The sequence below is a fragment of the Haliotis rufescens genome, unplaced genomic scaffold (genome assembly GCF_023055435.1).
Source record: "Haliotis rufescens isolate VD_foot unplaced genomic scaffold, xgHalRufe1.0.p SCAF_4, whole genome shotgun sequence".
Lineage (NCBI taxonomy): Eukaryota > Metazoa > Mollusca > Gastropoda > Lepetellida > Haliotidae > Haliotis > Haliotis rufescens.
The window spans coordinates 2434875-2456020 of NW_025964112.1; the positions used below are offsets into that span (position 1 = coordinate 2434875).

At 41.4% G+C, this 21146-nt stretch overlaps 1 protein-coding gene across 1 annotated transcript in view; it reads left to right on the forward strand.

Annotated features, from left to right (window-relative positions):
* Positions 1 to 20671, forward strand: part of LOC124149905 (dnaJ homolog subfamily C member 10-like) — a 37305-nt gene extending 16634 nt beyond the window's left edge. The window contains exons 14-21 of the mRNA XM_046521746.2: positions 4113 to 4229; positions 4542 to 4643; positions 4992 to 5147; positions 6002 to 6141; positions 6833 to 7034; positions 7230 to 7361; positions 10690 to 10767; positions 12726 to 20671. Of these exons, the coding sequence (XP_046377702.2) occupies positions 4113 to 4229; positions 4542 to 4643; positions 4992 to 5147; positions 6002 to 6141; positions 6833 to 7034; positions 7230 to 7361; positions 10690 to 10767; positions 12726 to 12743 (945 nt within the window). The 3' untranslated portion in view covers positions 12744 to 20671. The remainder of the gene's footprint in view (positions 1 to 4112; positions 4230 to 4541; positions 4644 to 4991; positions 5148 to 6001; positions 6142 to 6832; positions 7035 to 7229; positions 7362 to 10689; positions 10768 to 12725) is intronic.
* The last annotated feature ends 475 nt before the right edge of the window (positions 20672 to 21146 follow it).

The window sequence follows — 21146 nt, forward strand, 5'->3', positions numbered from 1 at the left end:
GTCATATCGTTGCTTTGTTGCACATAAATTTCTTCATCATGTCATAGAATATTACAAAGCTGATGTCTAGATAACACACATTTTTTATAAAGTTTCTTACAAAAAGGAACAATGTACAGCTCATAAATAGCGTATTAGCACTCATGAACTACAGTGTTCCCTCCGTTATAGCGCGCGGTAAAGCATGGCTTCCAAAATTTACTAACATTTTTAATAAACTCAAGTTTTCCAATGACACTATGTTTTACCCCATCTCAGAAAACATCATCATCTGATCACCACGATCACGTAACACCGGAAATACCAAATCCAACAAATCCAAACTGAAGTATGCAATTTAATCCTATTATCATAATATATGGTAATTAACAAATTGTTCATTGTTTATCTGGACTAATGTTTGCAATATATTTATTAATTATATTTAAAATTTCATTCAATAATTATAATAATGTTTACAATCTCGGCGAAATCGTATGCGAAGTGATCGGTGGTAGATCGTACAACTCACCGTTATTTACAGTAAGTTAACCATGATCAGATTACCGCTATTGATGCCTTCAAACAAACTTTAGTTGCAAGAGAATGGATACACATATCATAGTCGTACAATGACTCGCCAAAAGTCATATTTGATGCAGTTTGACCATGTTGACTATTAAATGTCAACATTATGTTTTCGAAATACATGTAGCGCTGGAAGTCCCTATGGTGACTGGCATACCACCTGTACCAAAGTGCCATTATTCTGGTTCTTAGCATTTTGAGTATATATGGTGGAAGCTGAAACTAAAATAACAAATGATAAATCATCATGTCTAGTGATCAAATTTCATACTTTTATTGACCAATTTTGTTTGTTCACCTGAATTCACTGAAGGGATATGATGTGTTGTTTTTTTTAAAGCGGATATTAATACTCGATAAAGCTTTTTTTACACTATGAATCATAAATAACTTCTATTCTAATCTTTTTTGAAACTTTGGAACGTGCAACATAGATCATGTTAGGTCGGCAGAGCATGTATACTGTTTTGTTGGTGATCTACCACCTACGACTGGGTGGTAAGGCTCACTGACTTGGTTGATGCATGTCATTGATCCCAATTGCGTGGATCGATGCTCATGATATCAATCACTGGATTGTCTGGTCCAGACTCCATTATTTACACACTGTCGTCATATAGCTGGAATATTGCTGAGTGCGGCGTAAAACAACAAACCAACCAACCAACCAACCTACGACTCGACCTTCGTTAAACCGCTGATCATCTATAACGCTCATCAATTATTTGGACCCCGAAGGTAGCGTTGTAGCGAGGGATCAGTGTATAGTCAGGAAAAGTTCACTTTGGACTGGTAATCTGTAATTGCTCATTTCATAGAAGGTATGTGGAATAGGATCAACATGAATGATACTACTGAACTAATACCCTATTCTTCCTGTTACCCTCGTCTTGTTACTACCCGCTTCTTCCTACTACCCACTTCTTCCTTCTACCCGCTTCTTTCTACTACCTGTTTCTTCCTTCTACCCTGTTCTTCCTTCTCCCCTGATCTTCCTTCTATCCTGTTCTTCCTTCTATCCTGTTCTTCCTTCTCACCTGATCTTCCTTCTACCCTGTTCTTCCTACTACCCACTTCTTCCTTCTACCCTGTTCTTCCTACTACCCTGTTCTTCCTTCTGTCCTGTTTTTCCTACTACCCTGTTCTTCCTCCTGTCTTGTTCTTCCTTCTGTCCTGTTCTTCCTACTACCCTGTTCTTCCTTCTGTCCTGTTCTTCCTACTACCCTGTTCTTCCTCCTGTCCTGTTCTTCCTTCTGTCCTGTTCTTCCTACTACCCTGTTCTTCCTTCTCCCCTGATCTTCCTTCTACCCTGTTCTTCCTTCTGTCCTGTTCTTCCTACTACCCTGTTCTTCCTTCTGTCCTGTTTTTCCTACTACCCTGTTCTTCCTCCTGTCTTGTTCTTCAATCTGTCCTGTTCTTCCTACTACCCTGTTCTTCCTCCTGTCTTGTTCTTCCTTCTGTCCTGTTCTTCCTCCTGTCTTGTTCTTCCTACTACCCTGTTCTTCCTTCTGTCCTGTTCTTCCTACTACCCTGTTCTTCCTTCTATCCTGTTGTTCCAACTACCCTGTTCTTCCTTCTGTCCTGTTCTTCCTACTACCCTGTTCTTCCTTCTGTCTTGTTCTTCCTTCTGTCCTGTTCTTCCTACTACCCTGTTCTGCCTTCTGTCCTGTTCTTCCTACTACCCTGTTCTTCTTCCTGTCTGGTTCTTCCTTCGGTCCTGTTCTTCCTACTACCCTGTTCTTCCTTCTGTCCTGTTCTTCCTACTACCCTGTTTTTTCTCCTGTCTTGTTCTTCCTTCTGTCCTGTTCTTCCTTCTGTCCTGTTCTTCCTTCTGTCCCGTTCTTCCTCCTACCCTGTTCTTCCTTCTGTCCTGTTCTTCCTACTACCCTGTTCTTCCTTCTGTCCTGTTCTTCCTACTACCCTGTTCTTCCTTCTGTCCTGTTCTTCCTACTACCCTGTTCTTCTTCCTGTCTTGTTCTTCCTTCGGTCCTGTTCTTCCTACTACCCTGTTCTTCCTACTACCCTGTTTTTTCTCCTGTCTTGTTCTTCCTGCTGCCCTGTTCTTCCTTCTGTCCTGTTCTTCCTTCTACCCTGTTCTTCCTTCTGTCCTGTTCTTCCTACTACCCTGTTCTTCCTTCTGTCCTGTTCTTCCTACTACCCTGTTCTTCTTCCTGTCTTGTTCTTCCTTCGGTCCTGTTCTTCCTACTACCCTGTTCTTCCTTCTGTCCTGTTCTTCCTACTACCCTGTTTTTTCTCCTGTCTTGTTCTTCCTGCTGCCCTGTTCTTCCTTCTGTCCTGTTCTTCCTTCTACCCTGTTCTTCCTTCTGTCCTGTTCTTCCTACTACCCTGTTCTTCCTTCTGTCCTGTTCTTCCTACTACCCTGTTCTTCCTTCTGTCCTGTTCTTCCTACTACCCTGTTCTTCCTCCTGTCCTGTTCTTCCTACTACTCTGTTCTTCCTTCTACCCTGTTCTTCCTTATGTCCTGTTCTTCCTACTACCCTGTTCTTCCTTCTGTCCTGTTCTTCCACCTGTCCTGTTCTTCCTACTACCCTGTTCTTCCTTCTGTCTTGTTCTTCCTTCTGTCTTGTTCTTCCTTCTGTCTTGTTCTTCCTTCTGTCCTGTTCTTCCTGCTGCCCTGTTCTTCCTTTTGTCCTGTTCTTCCTACTACCCTGTTCTTCCTCCTGTCCTGTTCTTCCTACTACCCTGTTCTTCCTTCTGTCTTGTTCTTCCTTCTGTCCTGTTCTTCCTGCTGCCCTGTTCTTCCTTTTGTCCTGTTCTTCCTACTATCCTGTTCTTCCTTCTGTCCTGTTCTTCCTACTACCCTGTTCATCCTCTGTCCTGTCCTTCCTACTACCCTGTTCTTCCTACTACCCTGTTGTTCCTACTACCCTGTTCTTCCTTCTCCCCTGTTCTTCCTACTACCCTGTTCTTCCTTCTGTCTTGTTCTTCCTTCTGTCCTGTTCTTCCTACCGCCCTGTTCTTCCTTCTGTCCTGTTATTCCTACTACCCTGTTCTTCCTTCTCCCCTGATCTTCCTTCTACCCTGTTCTTCCTTCTGTCCTGTTCTTCCTACTACCCTGTTCTTCCTTCTGCCCTGTTCTTCCTACTACCCTGTTCTTCCTTCTGTCCTGTTCTTCCTACTACCCTGTTCTTCCTTCTGTCCTGTTCTTCCTACTACACTGTTCTTCTTCCTGTCTTGTTCTTCCTTCGGTCCTGTTCTTCCTTCTGTCCTGTTCTTCCTCCTGTCTTGTTCTTCCTACTACCCTGTTCTTCCTTCTGTCCTGTTCTTCCTCCTGTCCTGTTCTTCCTTCTGTCCTGTTCTTCCTACTACCCTGTTCTTCCTTCTGCCCTGTTCTTCCTACTACCCTGTTCTTCCTACTACCCTGTTCTTCCTTCTCCCCTGTTTTTCATTCTGTCCTGTTCTTCCTACTACCCTGTTCTTCCTACTACCCTGTTCTTCCTTCTCCCCTGTTCTTCCTACTACCCTGTTCTTATCTCCGCCTGTTCTTCCTTCTACCCTGTTCTTATGTCCGCCTGTTCTTCCAGTGGTGCCCACCCTGCATGAAGCTGCTGCCAGAGTTCAGGAAAGCAGCCAAGTCATTCAGTGAGACGGTCAACTTCGGCACTGTGGACTGCACTGTACACTCCCAACTCTGCAACAATGTAGGTTGCAATTCTAAACTGCTACACTCAACACAATAGCAAACAAAAATAAAGGAACAATTTCTTAAGTCTGAGGCCTTATTATTTTCTCAGTATAGCTTATGTACCTTATTTTTGTGGAGCATGTAATCCAGGCTGCTAAACTGAACAGAAAAGTAAGGAAAAATAAAGAAACCGTTTCTTATATCTGTATAAATATTTCTTATATCTGAATAAATATTTGTAATGTCTGTATAAATAAGTTAATAAGGCCTTATATAGCATATGTATGTTAAATTATGTGGTTGATTTATGTCAGTTTGTTGGTTTCAGTACAATATCAGGTCGTACCCGACCACCATCTTGTACAACCAGAGCATGCCCCACCAGTACCACGGCCACCACAGCGCAGACTCCATTGTCGAGTTCCTTCAGGTCAGTCCCCACTTCATGCTGTCGAGTCCCGAACACTGTTAGAGCTAACATGAACACGAATCTTCGACTAGCCCAGATGAACTCTGAAAGTAGTCGTGTAATGTACTCTCTAAATACAGAACAGGTTATGGATCATAAGTAACTTCAGGAACAAATTGGAGAAAATATATTAATCTATAAAAAGTTTCATGTCTTAAAGTCAAAATGTTACATCTTACTTTCTTTCTTCCAATGACCAGCTGACCAATTGAATTTTTTTATTTTATTCCAAATTTGTCGATTGTCAGCAATCAATTAACCAAGTGATTTAACCCAAACTAACAGCTAACTAGTGTGACATTTGTGTAGGACACACTGAACCCTCCGGTGATGAGGCTGAACCAGGAGCAGTTCAGGGAACATGTGGCCCAGAAGAAGGTGGAGGAGGTGGTGCTGGTGGACTTCTTCGCCCCCTGGTGCGGCCCTTGCCAGCAGCTTGCCCCGGAGTGGAGGAGACTCGCCAAGGTGAGTGGGGAAAGGGGGCGTGTCATATGTAAATATGTCCGAGTGATGATAGCACTTGTCCCCGGAGTGGAGGAGACTCGCCAAGGTGATTCGGGAAGGGGGGAGCGTCATATGTAATTCTGTCCAAGAGATGTCAGCACTTGGCCCCGGAGTGGAGGACACTCGCCAAGGTGAGTGGGGAAGGGGGGGGTATGTAAATATGTCCGAGTGATGGCAGCACTTGGCCCAAGAGTGGAGGAGACTCACCAAGGTAAGTGGGGAAGGGGGGGTGTCATATGTAAATATGTCCGAGTGATGATAGCACTCGGCCCTGGAGGGGAGGAGACTCGCCAAGGTAAGTGGGGAAGGGTGTGTGTCGTATATAATTTTGTCCAAGAGTTGTCAACAGCTTGCCCCAGTGTTGAGGAGACTCGCCGAGGTATGTAGAAAGTGGGCCTGTCATGTATAATTATGTCTGAGTGATGGCAGCACTTGCAAAGGTAAGTAGGAAGTGGGTGTGTCATATGTATCAATGTCCAAGAGATGTCAGCAGCTGGCCCCGGAGTGGAGGAGACTCATGGAGGTTGTAGGAAATAGGTGTGTCATGTGCAATTATGATGTCAGCATCTGGCCCAAGTGGAAGAGACTTGTGAAGGTGCGTGTCGAAGGTGGCATGTTGTGTAATCGTATAATCACAGTGATACGAGTGAGACCAGGATACACAGCTTCCCAATTAGGTGTCTGTAAACATGACATGTGTTCTATGTTATAGAGTAATCATTTATTGGTAAATTAATCCATATCACCCCTTTTACCACACTTTAGTGCTGGAGACTCCTTGTTGCATGTGTAACAAGTCGGTTGTTTGTCTGCAGATGGTGAAGAATGTGAATAACATCAAGGTGGCCCAGGTGGACTGTGTGGAACACCAGGGCCTCTGTCAGCAGGAGAGTATCACCTCCTACCCCACCGTGAGGCTGTACCCATCAGGGGCCTCTGGGTCAGGCAGCTTCCAGTAAGTAGAGACAGTTCATACCCTTTCATCAGGTTGTATCCAGCAGGGGCTTCCGGGAGGTCCAGTCATCTCGCATACAGCATGAGGTGGGGAAGCGGGGTAGCCTAGTTGTTAAAGTGCTTGTCATGCCAAAGGCCCAGGTTCAATTCCCTGAATGGGTACAATGTATGAGGCCCATTTCTGGTGTCCCCCGCCTTGATATTAGTGGGATATTGCTAAAAGCGGTGTAAAACCATACTCCCTCTCTCACTCCAGCATGAGGCTGTATACATGTCCTAAGGTTTGTGAGTTGGCATAAAGTGCATGTGATTGTGTAATAATGATAACTTGCACCTTTCTTTGTAGAGTGAGTGGGTGAGTGTGTTTCTACGCCGCTTTTCGCAATATCCAGCAATATCACAGCAGGGAACGCCAGAAATGGGTTTCACTCATTGTATCCATGTGAGGAATCAAACCCTTTAGCCACTCGGCTACCCCACCACCCCTTCCACTGTACAGTGTTGAGAGTACACACATCACTGTTGACATCAACATTGATGTCCTTGTGATACTAGAAGATACAACAGCTGATAATAAAGTGTAACCAAGTATAGATATTTTAGAAATTCACCTCATTTTTATTGGGAAATACTTAATTCTGACACCAAATAATCTGGTCTTCAGTCTCATGTAGTAATGTCTGTGTCGCCAGCATGTACAATGGGTTTCATCGAGACGCCAACTCCCTGCGAGCCTGGGCCTACGAGTTCCTCCCAAGCAAGGTGTCAGTGCTCCGCCAGTACAACTTCAGGCAGGTGGTCCTGGAGAGCAGTGATTCTTGGATTGTGGACTTCTACACTCCCTGGTGTGGACATTGCCAGGTGTTCAAACCAGAGTTCGAGAAGGTTGCGGAGGTGAGGAGGTTTAACTAGTCAGAGGATTAAGAACTAAAACAAAATTAAGAACTTTTCTTTGTGAAATTTTGAAGAACCTTTTACTCGTGTAAACAGATAGGTGTAACCTGTCCAACACAAAAAATATTAAGGATAAACAACATGTTTGTTTGTTAGCTGTGGTCATGTTCTCAAGACAGTTATTTTGTCTACCAGCAACTTGAAGGTGTAGCACATGCAGGAAAAGTTGACTGTGACTCTGAGCCTTGGATCTGCCAGGAAGTTGGTGTTCAAGCTTACCCGACAGTCAGGTTCTTTCAAGGGACTGACAGCTCACGTAACGCTCAGGTGAGAGGCCAGTAGATGTGTCCTGTGTCCCTGTCGCTTTCCCTGTGTCCTCATACCTCTGTGTCTGTAACCCCTGTGTCAGTGACCTCACATCCCCAGTGTCTTTGTCATCATATTCCCTGTGTATGTGTCCCCATATCTCCTGCGTCTGTGTCCTCATATCCCCTGTGTCTGTGTCCTCATATCCCGTGTCTGTGACCTAATATCTCCTGTACCTGTGTCCTCATATCCCCAGTGTCTGTGACCTCATATCCCCTGTGTCTGTGGCCCCATATCTCCTGTGTCTGTCCTCATATCCCCTGTATCTGTGTCCTCATATCCCAAGTGTCCTTGTCCTCATATCCTGTGTCTGTGACCTAATATCTCCTGTACCTGTGTCCTCATATCCCCTGTGTCTATGTCCTCATATCCCCTGTGTCTGTGTCCTCATGTTTCCTGTGTCTGTGTCCTCATATCCCCTGTGTCTGTGTCCTCATATCACCTGTGTCTGTGACCTCATATCCCCTGTGTCTGTGTCCTGATATCCTGTGTCTGTGTCAGTGACCTCATATCCCCAGTGTCTTTGTCCTCATATCCCCTGTGTCTGTGTCCTGATATCACCTGTGTCTGTGTCCTCATATCCCCTCTGTCTGTGTCCTGATATCCCCTGTGTCTGTCCTCATATCCCCTGTGTCTGTGTCCTCATATCCCCTGTGTATGTGTCCCCATATATCCTGTGTCTGTGTCCTCATATCCCGTGTCTGTGACCTTATCTCCTGTACCTGTGTCCTCATATCCCCAGTGTCTTTGTCATCATATCCCCAGTCTCTTTGGCCTCATATCCCCTGTGTCTGTGTCCTCATATCCCCTTTGTCTGTGTCCTGATATCCTGTGTGTCTGTGTCAGTGACCTCATATCCCCAGTGTCTTTGTCTTCATATCCCCTGTGTCTGTGTCCTCATGTCCCGTGTCTGTGACCTTATCTCCTGTACCTGTGTCCTCATATCCCCAGTGTCTTTGTCATCATATCCCCAGTCTCTTTGGCCTCATGTCCCCTGTGTCTGTGTCCTCATATCCCCTGTGTCTGTGTCCTGATATCCTGTGTGTCTGTGTCAGTGACCTCATATCCCCAGTGTCTTTGTCTTCATATCCCCTGTGTCTGTGTCCTCATATCCCGTGTCTGTGACCTTATCTCCTGTACCTGTGTCCTCATATCCCCAGTGTCTTTGTCATCATTTCCCCAGTCTCTTTGGCCTCATATCCCCTGTGTCTGTGTCCTCATATCCTGTGTGTCTGTGTCCTGATATCCTGTGTGTCTGTGTCAGTGACCTCATATCCCCAGTGTCTTTGTCCTCATATCCCCTGTGTCTGTGTCCTCATGTTTCCTGTGTCTGTGTCCTCATATCCCCTGTGTCTGTCCTCATATTTCTTGTGTCTGTGTCCTCATATCCCCTGTGTCTGTCCTCATATTTCTTGTGTCTGTGTCCTCATATCCCCTGTGTCTGCGTCCTCATGTTTTCTGTGTCTGTGTCCTCATGTTTCCTGTGTCTGTGTCCTCATATCCCCTGTGTCTGTCCTCACGTTTTCTGTGTCTGTGTACTCATATCCTCTGTGTCTGTCCTCATATTTCTTGTGTCTGTGTCCTCATATCCCCTGTGTCTGTGTCCTCACGTTTTCTGTGTCTCTGTCCCTATATCCCCTGTGTCTGTGTCCCTATATCCCCTGTGTCTGTGTCCTCATATCCCCTGTGTCTGTGTCCCTATATCCCCTGTGTCTGTGTCCTCATATCCCCTGTGTCTGTCCTCACGTTTTCTGTGTCTGTGTCCTCATATCCCCTGTGTCTGTCCTCATATTTCTTGTGTCTGTGTCCTCATATCCCCTGTGTCTATCCTCATATTTCTTGTGTCTGTGTCCTCATATCCGCTGTGTCTGTGTCCTCATATCCCCTGTGTCTCCATGTCCCAGTGTTGACATTTTGTCCATGAGGTTGCGAGACGCTGAAACACTGGTGCTTAGCTGGCACATATCTCACTTCAGTCCCTGCCCATGGGACAGCCGTTCTCTCGGTCTCCATGCCTTGTCTTGTCTGTGGGAACATGTGCTGGCTATTGACATATGAGAAGGGGAGACAACTCACACAGATGCATATTTCCAACTCACTGTGACATCACTGCATAGTTTGGATAGAGGTCAATTAAGTATAGGTTAGACCACGAGGACCTAGTGTCTAATTGTTGAAATGGTTAGTTAAACCACGAGGTGCACAGCACCGAGTGGTTTAATCAACCATTTCAACGATTAGACACTGGGGTCCGAGTAGCCTAACATTCATAAACCATGTACAACATTTATGGCACCTAAAATGCTTAAAAACATTGTTTTCTTAAAGGTTTTTTGAAAGGTATTCCGGAACTCTATGCTCAACTGTGAGAACACTGTGTGAGTTGGCCCTGCGTGAAGCACATGAAATGTGTTCCCCGAGCCTTTCACACGTGCACCTCGCACTTTGCCGATTTGGGTTATGAAATGCATGTCCCGGGGCAAGTATATCATTCATTTTGGACCAACTCGAGCACATTGTTCAATCAATTAATATTACTTGCCTATGTTGATGCACCTATTATGAGCAAATATAGCCCTGATCAAGATAATAGTAATTTCTTTTCCATCTGTTTGTTTTGTTGAACGAAAGCTACAAAATCACAAGTACTGTACAAATACTAGAATGCATAGAGTAACATACTGTAAAAAAATTGCATAAAACACATTTCGCAATTCATAAAGGGATAAGCAATTGGTACTGATGTAAGTAAATATTTAGTTGTTAATTCCATACCCTATCTCCCATGTTGCCGAGGCAGAACCCTACATTCGTTAGCCTTCAGTGCGGACTCCTTGGGTTCGAATCCCGCTGGCGACAAAAGTTTTTCATGAAATTGTTCAAAAGATAGAGGAAAAAACAAGATCCGTCATTGCCAAGTGGTGTTTAGCTAACAATTCAGTTAGACCACGGTCAAAGACAAAGCAGCCATGGTTTAAGTTCCTTAGAATAACAATGCACTGTGTTGTTAACTGTGAAAGGGAAGTCTATCCTGTTTTACAACTACAATATTCATGTTCTCATGCCAAATACCAATGATACCATAATATTTCATCCAGCAACTCATCAAGAATTAGACATAAGCAAATCAATCTACTGCTAGTCCAGAACATTTCAAGGCTTCAAATCCAATTAATCATATTTTTTATCTGAATAGATTGCAGCACTCATGTATAATTATGTTACAATAGCTGTTTGGCCACATGTAGGTGTGTTCTTGTTCATAATTTGTATTTTTCTCAAATTTCAGCATGCTTATGGTTGGGACATTCAGAGTCAGAATGCAGATGAAATAATAACTTTTGTGAAACAGAATGCTAGGAAAATGGTAAGATTTCATGCTGAAATTTTTATTTCTCATTCATCTTTCCTACGATAAGATGGTTCTTCCCGATGTTAAACTAACAATGGATTCAGGACTGACTAGGTTATTCCAATTTGACACATGTATCAGGTTTTGATTGTGCTTGAATTGATGAGACAGTGTTTGGATGGATTTCATGCTGAAATTTTTATTTCTCACTCATCTTTCCTACGATAAGATGGTTCTTCCCGATGTTAAACTAACAATGGATTCATGACTGACTAGGTTATTTCAATTTGACACATGTATCAGGTTTTGATTGTGCTTGAATTGATGAGACATTGTTTGGATGGATGAGACAGTGTTTGGATGGATGGATTAGACATTGTTTGGATGGATGAGACATTGTTTGGATGGATGAGACATTGTTTGGATTGATGAGACAGTGTTTGGATTGATGAGACAGTGTTTGAATGGATGAGACAGTGTTTGGATGGATGAGACAGTGTTTGGATGAGTGAGACAGTGTTTGGATGGATGAGACAGTGTTTGGATGGATGAGACACTGTTTGGATGGATGAGACAGTGTTTGAATGGATGAGACAGTGTTTGGATGGATGAGACAGTGTTTGGATGGATGAGACAGTGTTTGGATGGATGAGACAGTGTTTGAATGGATGAGACAGTGTTTGGATGGATGAGACAGTGTTTGAATGGATGAGACAGTGTTTGAATGGATGAGACAGTGTTTGGATGGATGAGACAGTGTTTGAATGGATGAGACAGTGTTTGGATGGATGAGACAGTGTTTGGATGGATGAGACAGTGTTTGAATGGATGAGACAGTGTTTGAATGGATGAGACAGTGTTTGGATGGATGAGACAGTGTTTGAATGGATGAGACAGTGTTTGGATGGATGAGACAGTGTTTGGATGGATGAGACAGTGTTTGAATGGATGAGACAGTGTTTGGATGGATGAGACAGTGTTTGAATGGATGAGACAGTGTTTGGATGGATGAGACAGTGTTTGGATGGATGAGACAGTGTTTGAATGGATGAGACAGTGTTTGGATGGACGAGACAGTGTTTGAATGGATGAGACAGTGTTTGGATGGATGAGACAGTGTTTGGATGGATGAGACAGTGTTTGGATGAGTGAGACAGTGTTTGGATGGATGAGACAGTGTTTGGATGAGACAGTGTTTGGATGGATGAGACAGTGTTTGGATGGATGAGATAGTGTTTGGATGGATGAGACAGTGTTCGGATGAGACAGTGTTTGGATGGATGAGACAGTGTTTGGATGGATGAAACAGTGTTTGGATGGATGAGACAGTGTTTGAATGGATGAGACAGTGTTTGGATGAATAAGACAATGTTTGAATGGATGAGACAGTGTTTGGATGGATGAGACAGTGTTTGGATGGATGAGACAGTGTTTGGATGGATGAGACAGTGTTTGGATGGATGAGACAGTGTTTGAATGGATGAGACAGTGTTTGGATGGATGAGACAGTGTTTGGATGGATTTGACAGTGTTTGAATGGATGAGACAGTGTTTGGATGGATGAGACAGTGTTTGGATGGATGAGACAGTGTTTGCATGGATGAGACAGTGTTTGCATGAGAAGTTACTAAATGAATGAGAAGATACTGGTTGAAAAAGGTGAGTTTACTGGTTGACTGAGGAGTTTACTCGTTGAATGAGGTGAGTTTACTGGTTTTATGAGGACTTTTCTGGCTGAATTAGTTTTCTGGTTGAATGAGGACTTTTCTGGTTGAATGAGGTGTTTACTGGTTGAAAGAGGATATACTGGTTGAATGAGGGTTTATTGGTTGAAAGAGGAGTTACTTGTTGAAAGAGGATATACTAGTTGAATAAGGACTTTTCTGGTTGAATGAATGATTTATGACTATTATATTGGAGATTATCATTGGTGATATATTCTGTAACATGCTATGCGTTGATATTTGTTTTAGGGCCATGATGAGTTATGATGTCTGAGGACCGTAGACAACAATCGAAATGAGTGAACATCTCCGAGGAATAATCTCAAAGCAAATTCTAAACAGTCAATCTGATCCTGCTACACCTCAAGCCTTACAAGTCATACACAGAGTGGACTGTACGCTGAAACCCTGTGAATCTGACTTCCCGTCTAGGATTCTTGGAAACCATGTGTGTACAGTGTTATACAATGTTATACAGTGTCATACAGTGTCATACAGTGTCATAAAGAGCCATACAGTGCTATACAGTGTATATTGTGTGATAAAGTGTTGTACAGTAAAGTCTTGTTAGTTTGGCCACCATTAAACTGGAAACCCATCCTTCTGGAGGATCGGTTTAAGAAGAGAATATGGAATTAAAGGGACATTACCGTAAAACATTATTTTATAATTCATCATTTGATTATCCAGACCAGTTCACTGGAAACAGTACCGTCTGGATTAATTGGGTTACACTGTATTACGCTTAACCATGGATCGCTGATCTGGATCATTTCAGTTTGAACGCTAGTGTCACGACTAATAGGTTACACTATATAACACTTGACCATGGATCATTATTCCAGGTGATATCAGAGGCAACACAAGCGTCATGATTTACTGGGTGTCACTGTATCTTGTTTGCTGAACGGATTTTGTAATGATACATTTTGTAATGATTTGTATCTCAGTGGGGATTCTGGGTAAGAATATAGGTCCCCAGCTACAGCTGGACTATTGCCGAGGGCGGCGTTAAAAAACAAACATAACAGAAGGTAGTGATGTTGCAATACAAAACCAATTACAGATTAACTATGGTAACATTAAGGAATCAGGTGTTCTTTATGACCCTTTTTCGCGTAGTTTATATAAGAGTATCATCAATTTACGTACATGCATTTGTTAGTTGATACATGACTTTATGATCTGAAACAAATGTTGCAATGATACTTATACTTGGGTAAATTGTTACATCTCTTTTTGTTGGAATAGTTCAATGCTTACATATATGTTATTCCTGAGGGACTGTCGGGGTAGCCTAGTGGATAAAGCGTTCGCTCGTCACGCCGAAAACCTGGGTTCAATTCCCTGATACGGGTACAATGTGTGAAGCCCATTTCTGGTGTCCCCCGCTGTGATCTTGCTGAAATATTGCTAAAAGCGGCGTAAAACCATACTCACTCACTCACTGATTTCTGAATTGTTGGGTGTTTCTATTTGTGGTTACCTGTATATCAGGATCCTTCAGAATCTAAAGTATTTGGTTAGAGGAATCTCCTGTTTTACATGTTGATTGCATCAGTTGGTAGACAGAATAAGTTAATCAGGAAATCATAAACAAATGATACTTAACATGATGTGTATAATTGCTGAACATGTGAAGCTAGTTTGTTAAAACTTGAGACACATTTAAAATGATTTGAAGTGATAGCTAAATTTGGATGTTAGATGTATCATGTAAATATTGTGTATTTCATATTTATTGTGAAAGGAAACTCACTCCATAAAGGAAAAAAAGGGTACTTTTTCATGAAATAGTAGTCAATTCAATTCAATAGTTTATTGTATAAAAGGCCATTGAAATACATGTAGATCTCATGGTTTAAGAACACAAAATATCCTTCACTATGTCTTCATTTCTATTTCTTAATTTTCACCTGGCTGTTGCCAGTGTACATGTCCATTCATCAAATATAGTAACTTTGTTTAAATGAAGAAATGAAAATAGTTTTTATCTGCTGTTCTGTGCAAGACATGGGTGACAGCCCTTTTTATATCCATTTTCCAGGTGTGGTTTTAACTCTTCAATGTGTACATAGTTTGGTGCTGTATTATGTACAACTTGTTCTTGATATTCAGTTACCATTCAGTGCATACAACGACTGGAGAATAATAGTTTCTCTGTAAATCTTTTTCTTGGCAGTATGTCAGGTGTCTGGACCTGGTGCAATAGTCGTGATATAATATGGGGAATACGTTTATTGTCCCAGTATTTCTGTCAACAAATCGGAAAGCAAGAGACACAATACCAGCTGTTGATGACAGATTTGATGATATCTAACATACCATTTGAACCTTTACCCTGTTTTTTTTTGTATTCAAACTTTTTAGTCTTTGATTGGCATCTAGAAGTTGGAAGAACGACTTCCTTATTCCTTGTGACCTTTTACACTTCGTTACAGACAATAAGGAAGTTGTCCTTGAAAAAATACATCAAACCTTTCCGATGTTAAAATTAAAATTGTGATTTACCAAATGCAAATAACTAATATTCCTACAGCTTTAAGATGCAGTGACTATGTCTGTATGTCACTCTGCTTGAGACTGATCCCTTCCTTTGTAATGCAGGAACTTAATGGGTCCCTTGACTGCACTTTGAGAATGAGTAAGTGACTTGAATTCAACTCAATTCTCAATTTTTAGGGTCCATGCTTCCTCGTTGCAAGCTCCTATATATAGCCCTATGTACAGTTTTTCAATAGGAACATTACAAAAACATGGTTTTCATTTCATAACAGGCAATATTACATCAAGTATTTGAAAGGCATTTAGAAGTGATACACATAAGGAAGAGAATTTCTGGATGTCAACTTTTTTATTATGAGGAACACAACGTACATACTTCACCTGAAGAAGGAGTAAGTATATGCTCCGAAGTGTTGTGTTCCTCATGATAAAGAAGTTGACATCCATACATTCTCTTCCTAATATGAGGTCAGTCAATTATTAAGCTCTGATACGACATCAAATCAATAAGAACTGCTACTGATCCATCATGGGATAAGAAGCTATCAGCATTATGTATATGTATTTGTTTTGTATTTCTGTGATATTCTCAGCAGTCTGGACCCATACACAAGGAGACATTCCTGTGAGACAGGTGCCTGTGGTGATACCAGCTATTGTGTTGTGTGTGTGTGTGTTGAGCTAGTCAGGTACTGCTTACTTTATTCAGGTACTCATTTCTTTAGTCTGGTATTGCTTACATCAGATGTGTACTGCTTACATTAGTCCATTACTGCTTACATCACATGTGTACTGCTTACATCAGTTGTATACTGCTTACATCAGATGTGTACTGCTTACATCACATGTGTACTGCTTACATCACATGTGTACTGCTTACATCAGTTGTATGCTGCTTACATCACATGTGTACTGCTTAAATCAGTTGCATGCTGCTTACATCACATGTGTACTGCTTACATCAGTTGTATACTGCTTACATCAGATGTGTACTGCTTACATCACATGTGTACTGCTTACATCAGATGTGTACTGCTTACATCAGTTGCATGCTGCTTACATCACATGTGTACTGCTTACATCAGTTGTATGCTGCTTACATCACATGTGTACTGCTTACATCAGTTGTATGCTGCTTACATCACATGTGTACTGCTTAAATCAGTTGCATGCTGCTTACATCACATGTGTACTGCTTTCATCACATGTGTACTACTTACATCAGATGTGTACTGCTTACATCAGATGTGTACTGCTTACATCAGTTGTATACTGTTTACATCAGATGTGTACTGCTTACATCAGTTGTATACTGCTTACTTCATTCCGGTACTGTTTTAGTTGGGTACTGCTTGCTTCAGAAGGGTATTGCTTACTTCATTAAGGTACTGCTTGTTCAGTTGGGTACTGCTTGCTTCAGAAGGGTATTGCTTACTTCATTAAGGTACTGCTTGTTCAGTTGGGTACTGCTTGCTTCAGAAGGGTATTGCTTACTTCATTAAGGTACTGCTTGTTCAGTTGGGTACTGCTTGCTTCAGAAAGGTATTGCTTACTTCATTGAGGTACTTCTTGTTCAGTTGGGAACTGCTTGCTTCAGAAGGGTATTGCTTATTTCATTTAGGTACTGCTTGTTTCAGTCAGGTAGCCCTTTCATTAGGCAGTTTAATATTTTTCATTGTATTGTCTGTAACAGAAAATAACAAACGTAAATAATATCAGTGAAACAATTTAATACTGCTTGGTAATAGGTCAGTGTCATACATTCATAGAACAACTACTCGTTCTCCAGACCTGTAATAAGGTCTAGAGGTGTGTTTCCCTTCTGTCAATGACCTTGCTTATTTCCCTTAAAACCTGTTTATAAGCCTGGCATCAGTACAGATTAAACATCCCCCTGTCAGGGTTAGAAATTGGCACTATAGTCCTACAGTCCTTGCCACACTGGCCAACAGTTAAGGAATTATAAGGGCTAGGAGAAATTTGCCACATTTAAGGGTTTTGCGATATGTTATGTTTCATTATGAGGACTAGTGGACGACAATGTTAAGTTTCTGCCTGTGACTGGACATCATCAGTGGTCCTGAGGCACGTTAAGTGTCTGTGTAGATGACGTGATGGCCATATCCTTGTGACAGACTGACAATATTGCAGTCTGGGCTAAGTGTTTGTTCTGAATGGTCTCAGGTTACTCTCTAAAATAAACCTGAGGCCAACTTGGGAATTAATAGATTATAGTTATATATAGTTGGGTATTTCTTAATATTCATGTGCTTGGGTATCCCTTGGTCAGTGGGTATGACTTCCTGAAGAAGGCACAGGTCTGCAGCCCAATATCGCCTACACTGTGTTGTTCATCTGGCTGTGACTTTGTAACATACTGCTTTGGTCACTGACCTTTGTGATTTTATGTATTATTTCTGTTTATTTGGTAATATTAAGATGTTGCTTTACGGGAGAGATGGACCATGGAGGCCGATGCTGTCTCTGTGCAGGCTTTGTACTTAAAGTATGGAACACTTCATGTCTCGCTATATCATCTTTATACATGTCATTTTGTCACTTTGCTTACTTTGTACTACTTATGAATAGCCAAGCCAGTTTAGTATGTGTCAGTGTGTGATAGAGCCTTGGGTTCAGCACACCTTGAGCCAGTTCAGCTTGGGTGGAAACTTTTATGGTCAGTTAGCTTGCCTTGGGAAGATGCTCATAGTGTGACAGAGCCTTGGGTTCTGCACACCTTGAGCTGCTGAAGTTGATCCCAATGGTCAACTCGGTGTGTGTGACGTAGCTGCCAGTGCTGTCCCTTGTGGAGCTGCTGAAGGAGATGCCCATTGCCCACGTATAGAGGCCTCCACATCTGTTATAAGATACCAGATCCACACATGGAGAACATCAAACAGGGATTTTTTTATCCAGTCACCTTTTGGATCTCTTCTTCAAGACTCCTAAAGGAATCCCAAAAGATTGTTTGGATTGGGCAGATTTGAGACAGGTGAATGTCTTATCCCAAGGTGTAACAACTGTTTTAACTTCAACCATTACAACCATTACACCAACATTTAAGGTATTTTTTATTTAGGAAAGTCCAACTCGAACATATCAAGACAGACAAGTCATGAGTTTCATCAAGTCTTTGAAAGGCATTTAGAAGTGATACACATAAGGAAGAGAATTTCAGGATGCCAACTTCTTTATTATGAGGAACATAACATTTTTGAGTATATGCCTCACCTGATGAAGGAGTAAGCATATACTCCGAAACATTGTGCTCATCATAATAAAAGATGTTGACATCCAGAAATTCTCTTCCTTAGGATTTTCTTGCCTTGGTTAACAACTGTATTTGCTGGTAAGAAAGCACAGTCCCTGGTGGTATGTTTTGAGAAACTGGACTCTTGGGATTCAGTTGGGATAAAACACCTGTATGATTGTAAGTACAGCATTTATTACATCAAAGGGAATATGTTTCTTGTATGTTTAAGAATCATACGTGTTACCATGCAGTCTCTTTATTGAATGTTTCATATTTCATTGAACTCTATCTGTTATCATAGTTCAAGTGGTATTTGTATTTTACTAAATATTGAAAGAAACATTTGATTTCTGGTCATCATTTTTCTGATATATATATTTTTGTTTATATTGTGGGTGGAAGATTCATCCGTGCACCAGTACATTGTGAGTTTTCATGGAATGATACATTACATGATATGTTTTTTCTGTATCGATACAAGATGATACACTTGTTAAATGAATTACTTACTACTCGTTTAATGACCTTCGCATTTTCGTCAGTCAGTTGTCTCAAAATGTGTTGTAATTAGCGTTTCAAGTTCACTACTAACAATAGCTGCTACGAACATGTGGCTACAGCTAACTTCTCCTTTTGAACCTGCTCTGAAATATATATAGTTTTAAGTTTCCACACGATTTGATGTAAATATGTGTATCACGATGCATATCGTATCATGATCTATGTATCATGATATGTATCATATCATGACCTTGCTGTATCATTGTAACATTGCAGTAACATACCTGCACTGTTAAGCCAGCTCCAGTAACTGTAGAATGTGCCACCAGATAATGTGCTGAGTTTGAATCCCAGATTTACCCTGATTGTGATCTAGATCTGTCAGCACCATTCCCATCGTCCTGTTGAACCAGCGGTGTAAATATGTATGACCAGTGCCAATTTGGGCTTCTTCCTACCTTCACTTGACTTTCCGTCATATGACGTGCATGTCACTCACTCACGACTACAATCTGCAGAAATGCTGACCATTGCGATACTTGGCATAATATTTACGATTTTGAACCTAAAATAATGCTGTTATAAACACTTGTCTTCCTTTCAATAAGTTTTTCACAAATTATTTACATCCATAAACTTTCACAGAAAGCAAATTTTTAATGCATCAGTAACATGAAGTAATTTTATCGAACAATCTTTGTGGGTGCAGACAGGAAACTTATTTCATGCATGAAAGACAGTTATTTAGAGTCGCATGAGGAATTTTACACATGTGTTGAGCTTTGACCACATGTTTGACTTCTGTCTAAGCCTAACGAAACTGGCGAAGCGAAGACCGACATCATGGTACTGTTAACATTTTCACTTGAAATTATGCTTTAGTTTCTTCACACAACTTCAATTAGGGTTGGCATCTCTGCAGTCTGTTGAGGTCAATTTCATGTACTTAATTTGATTTTCAGGGATTTATTCTCGTTTTACACAACACAAATGCTGTATATTCCGCGCAGCAGTCAGGATCCAGTGCCCACATAACCACTGTGTGTCCCTTTAGTTTTACTGACAGTCAAAATACAAGGAATAATTGCAAGCATTTATCCTGCACATATACTTTTGTCATTTGATGCTGGTATGAAAATGGTTTGTTAGTGATGAAATGCCTATAGCAAGTATATCATAGCATGATGTTTTATTTTGATTTTACTTTAGATTTTTGCTGCACCTTATAATATCAAAATATATATGCTGACCATATGCCAGTAATGTGCATTCTGGATGTGTAGATGTGTGTGTGTGCAACTTATACACTAAGTTACTTAACCCTTACATTTGCCTTGTCACAAGTAGCCTGTCACAACTTGCCATACAGAGTTGCATCCCTTTGCTGCCAGGTTATGTGTGCAAATTCAAAATTTGGCCTCGATAAAGTCTGTCAGGCCAATACCCATTCAATGCTGGTCGTAAGAGGTCACTTTGTGGATTGGGTGGTCAGACTTGGTGACTTGGTTGTATCGGTTATTGTCAGAAGTGACAGGAGACTCTAATTTTGGCAGAGATTTCTTATGACTATGGAAAGGGTTTTGTTGCTTTATTTATTTGATGACGTGTCATACACCAATGGTGTGGATCGTTGCATAAAATCACTGGTTTCCCTGGCCCAGACTCGATTAGTTTCAGGCCACCATCATGTAGCTGCAATATTGCTGAGTTGGTTTTAAACAACAAACATGCATAAGAAAGCATTCTGTCTTGCGATCACCACTGTTGTATGTGATATTTATGACATCAAGTGAAAAATAATTATTTTTTATAGTCATCACGTGTATTGTAAATATATTCACCGAATAAAACCACATGCTGTATTGTGTTATGTGGCACCATTATCATGGCCTGTGCATAGCAGTGGAGGTGTTGCAATAAATCCGTATCTACTTTCTTTGACACTTTGTTACCTTCATTCCACATTTGTTTCTAGAAACACCAAACCTAACAATACCATGAGCTCAAAGGCAACTATAAAGGATCCTGTAATTTGATACCTGAAAGTCAACTACAACCATGAAGTGGTTGAAGGTTGCACAGATATGAAACTAAAAAGTCAACTATAACCAGTATATGGACCAGATGGTTGCACAGACTGATAACTGAAGGTCAGTCAATAACCAGTATATGGACCAGATGGTGGCACAGATTAATAACTGAAGGTCAACTATAAGCATTATATGGACCAGATGGCTGCACAGATTAATAACTGAAGGTCCACTATAATCATAATATGGCCCAGATGGCCGCACAGATTAATAACTGAAGGTCAACTATAAGCATTATATGGGCCAGATGGCCCCACAGATTAATAATTGAAGGTCAACTATAAGCATTATATAGGCCAGATGGTGGCACAGACTGATAAC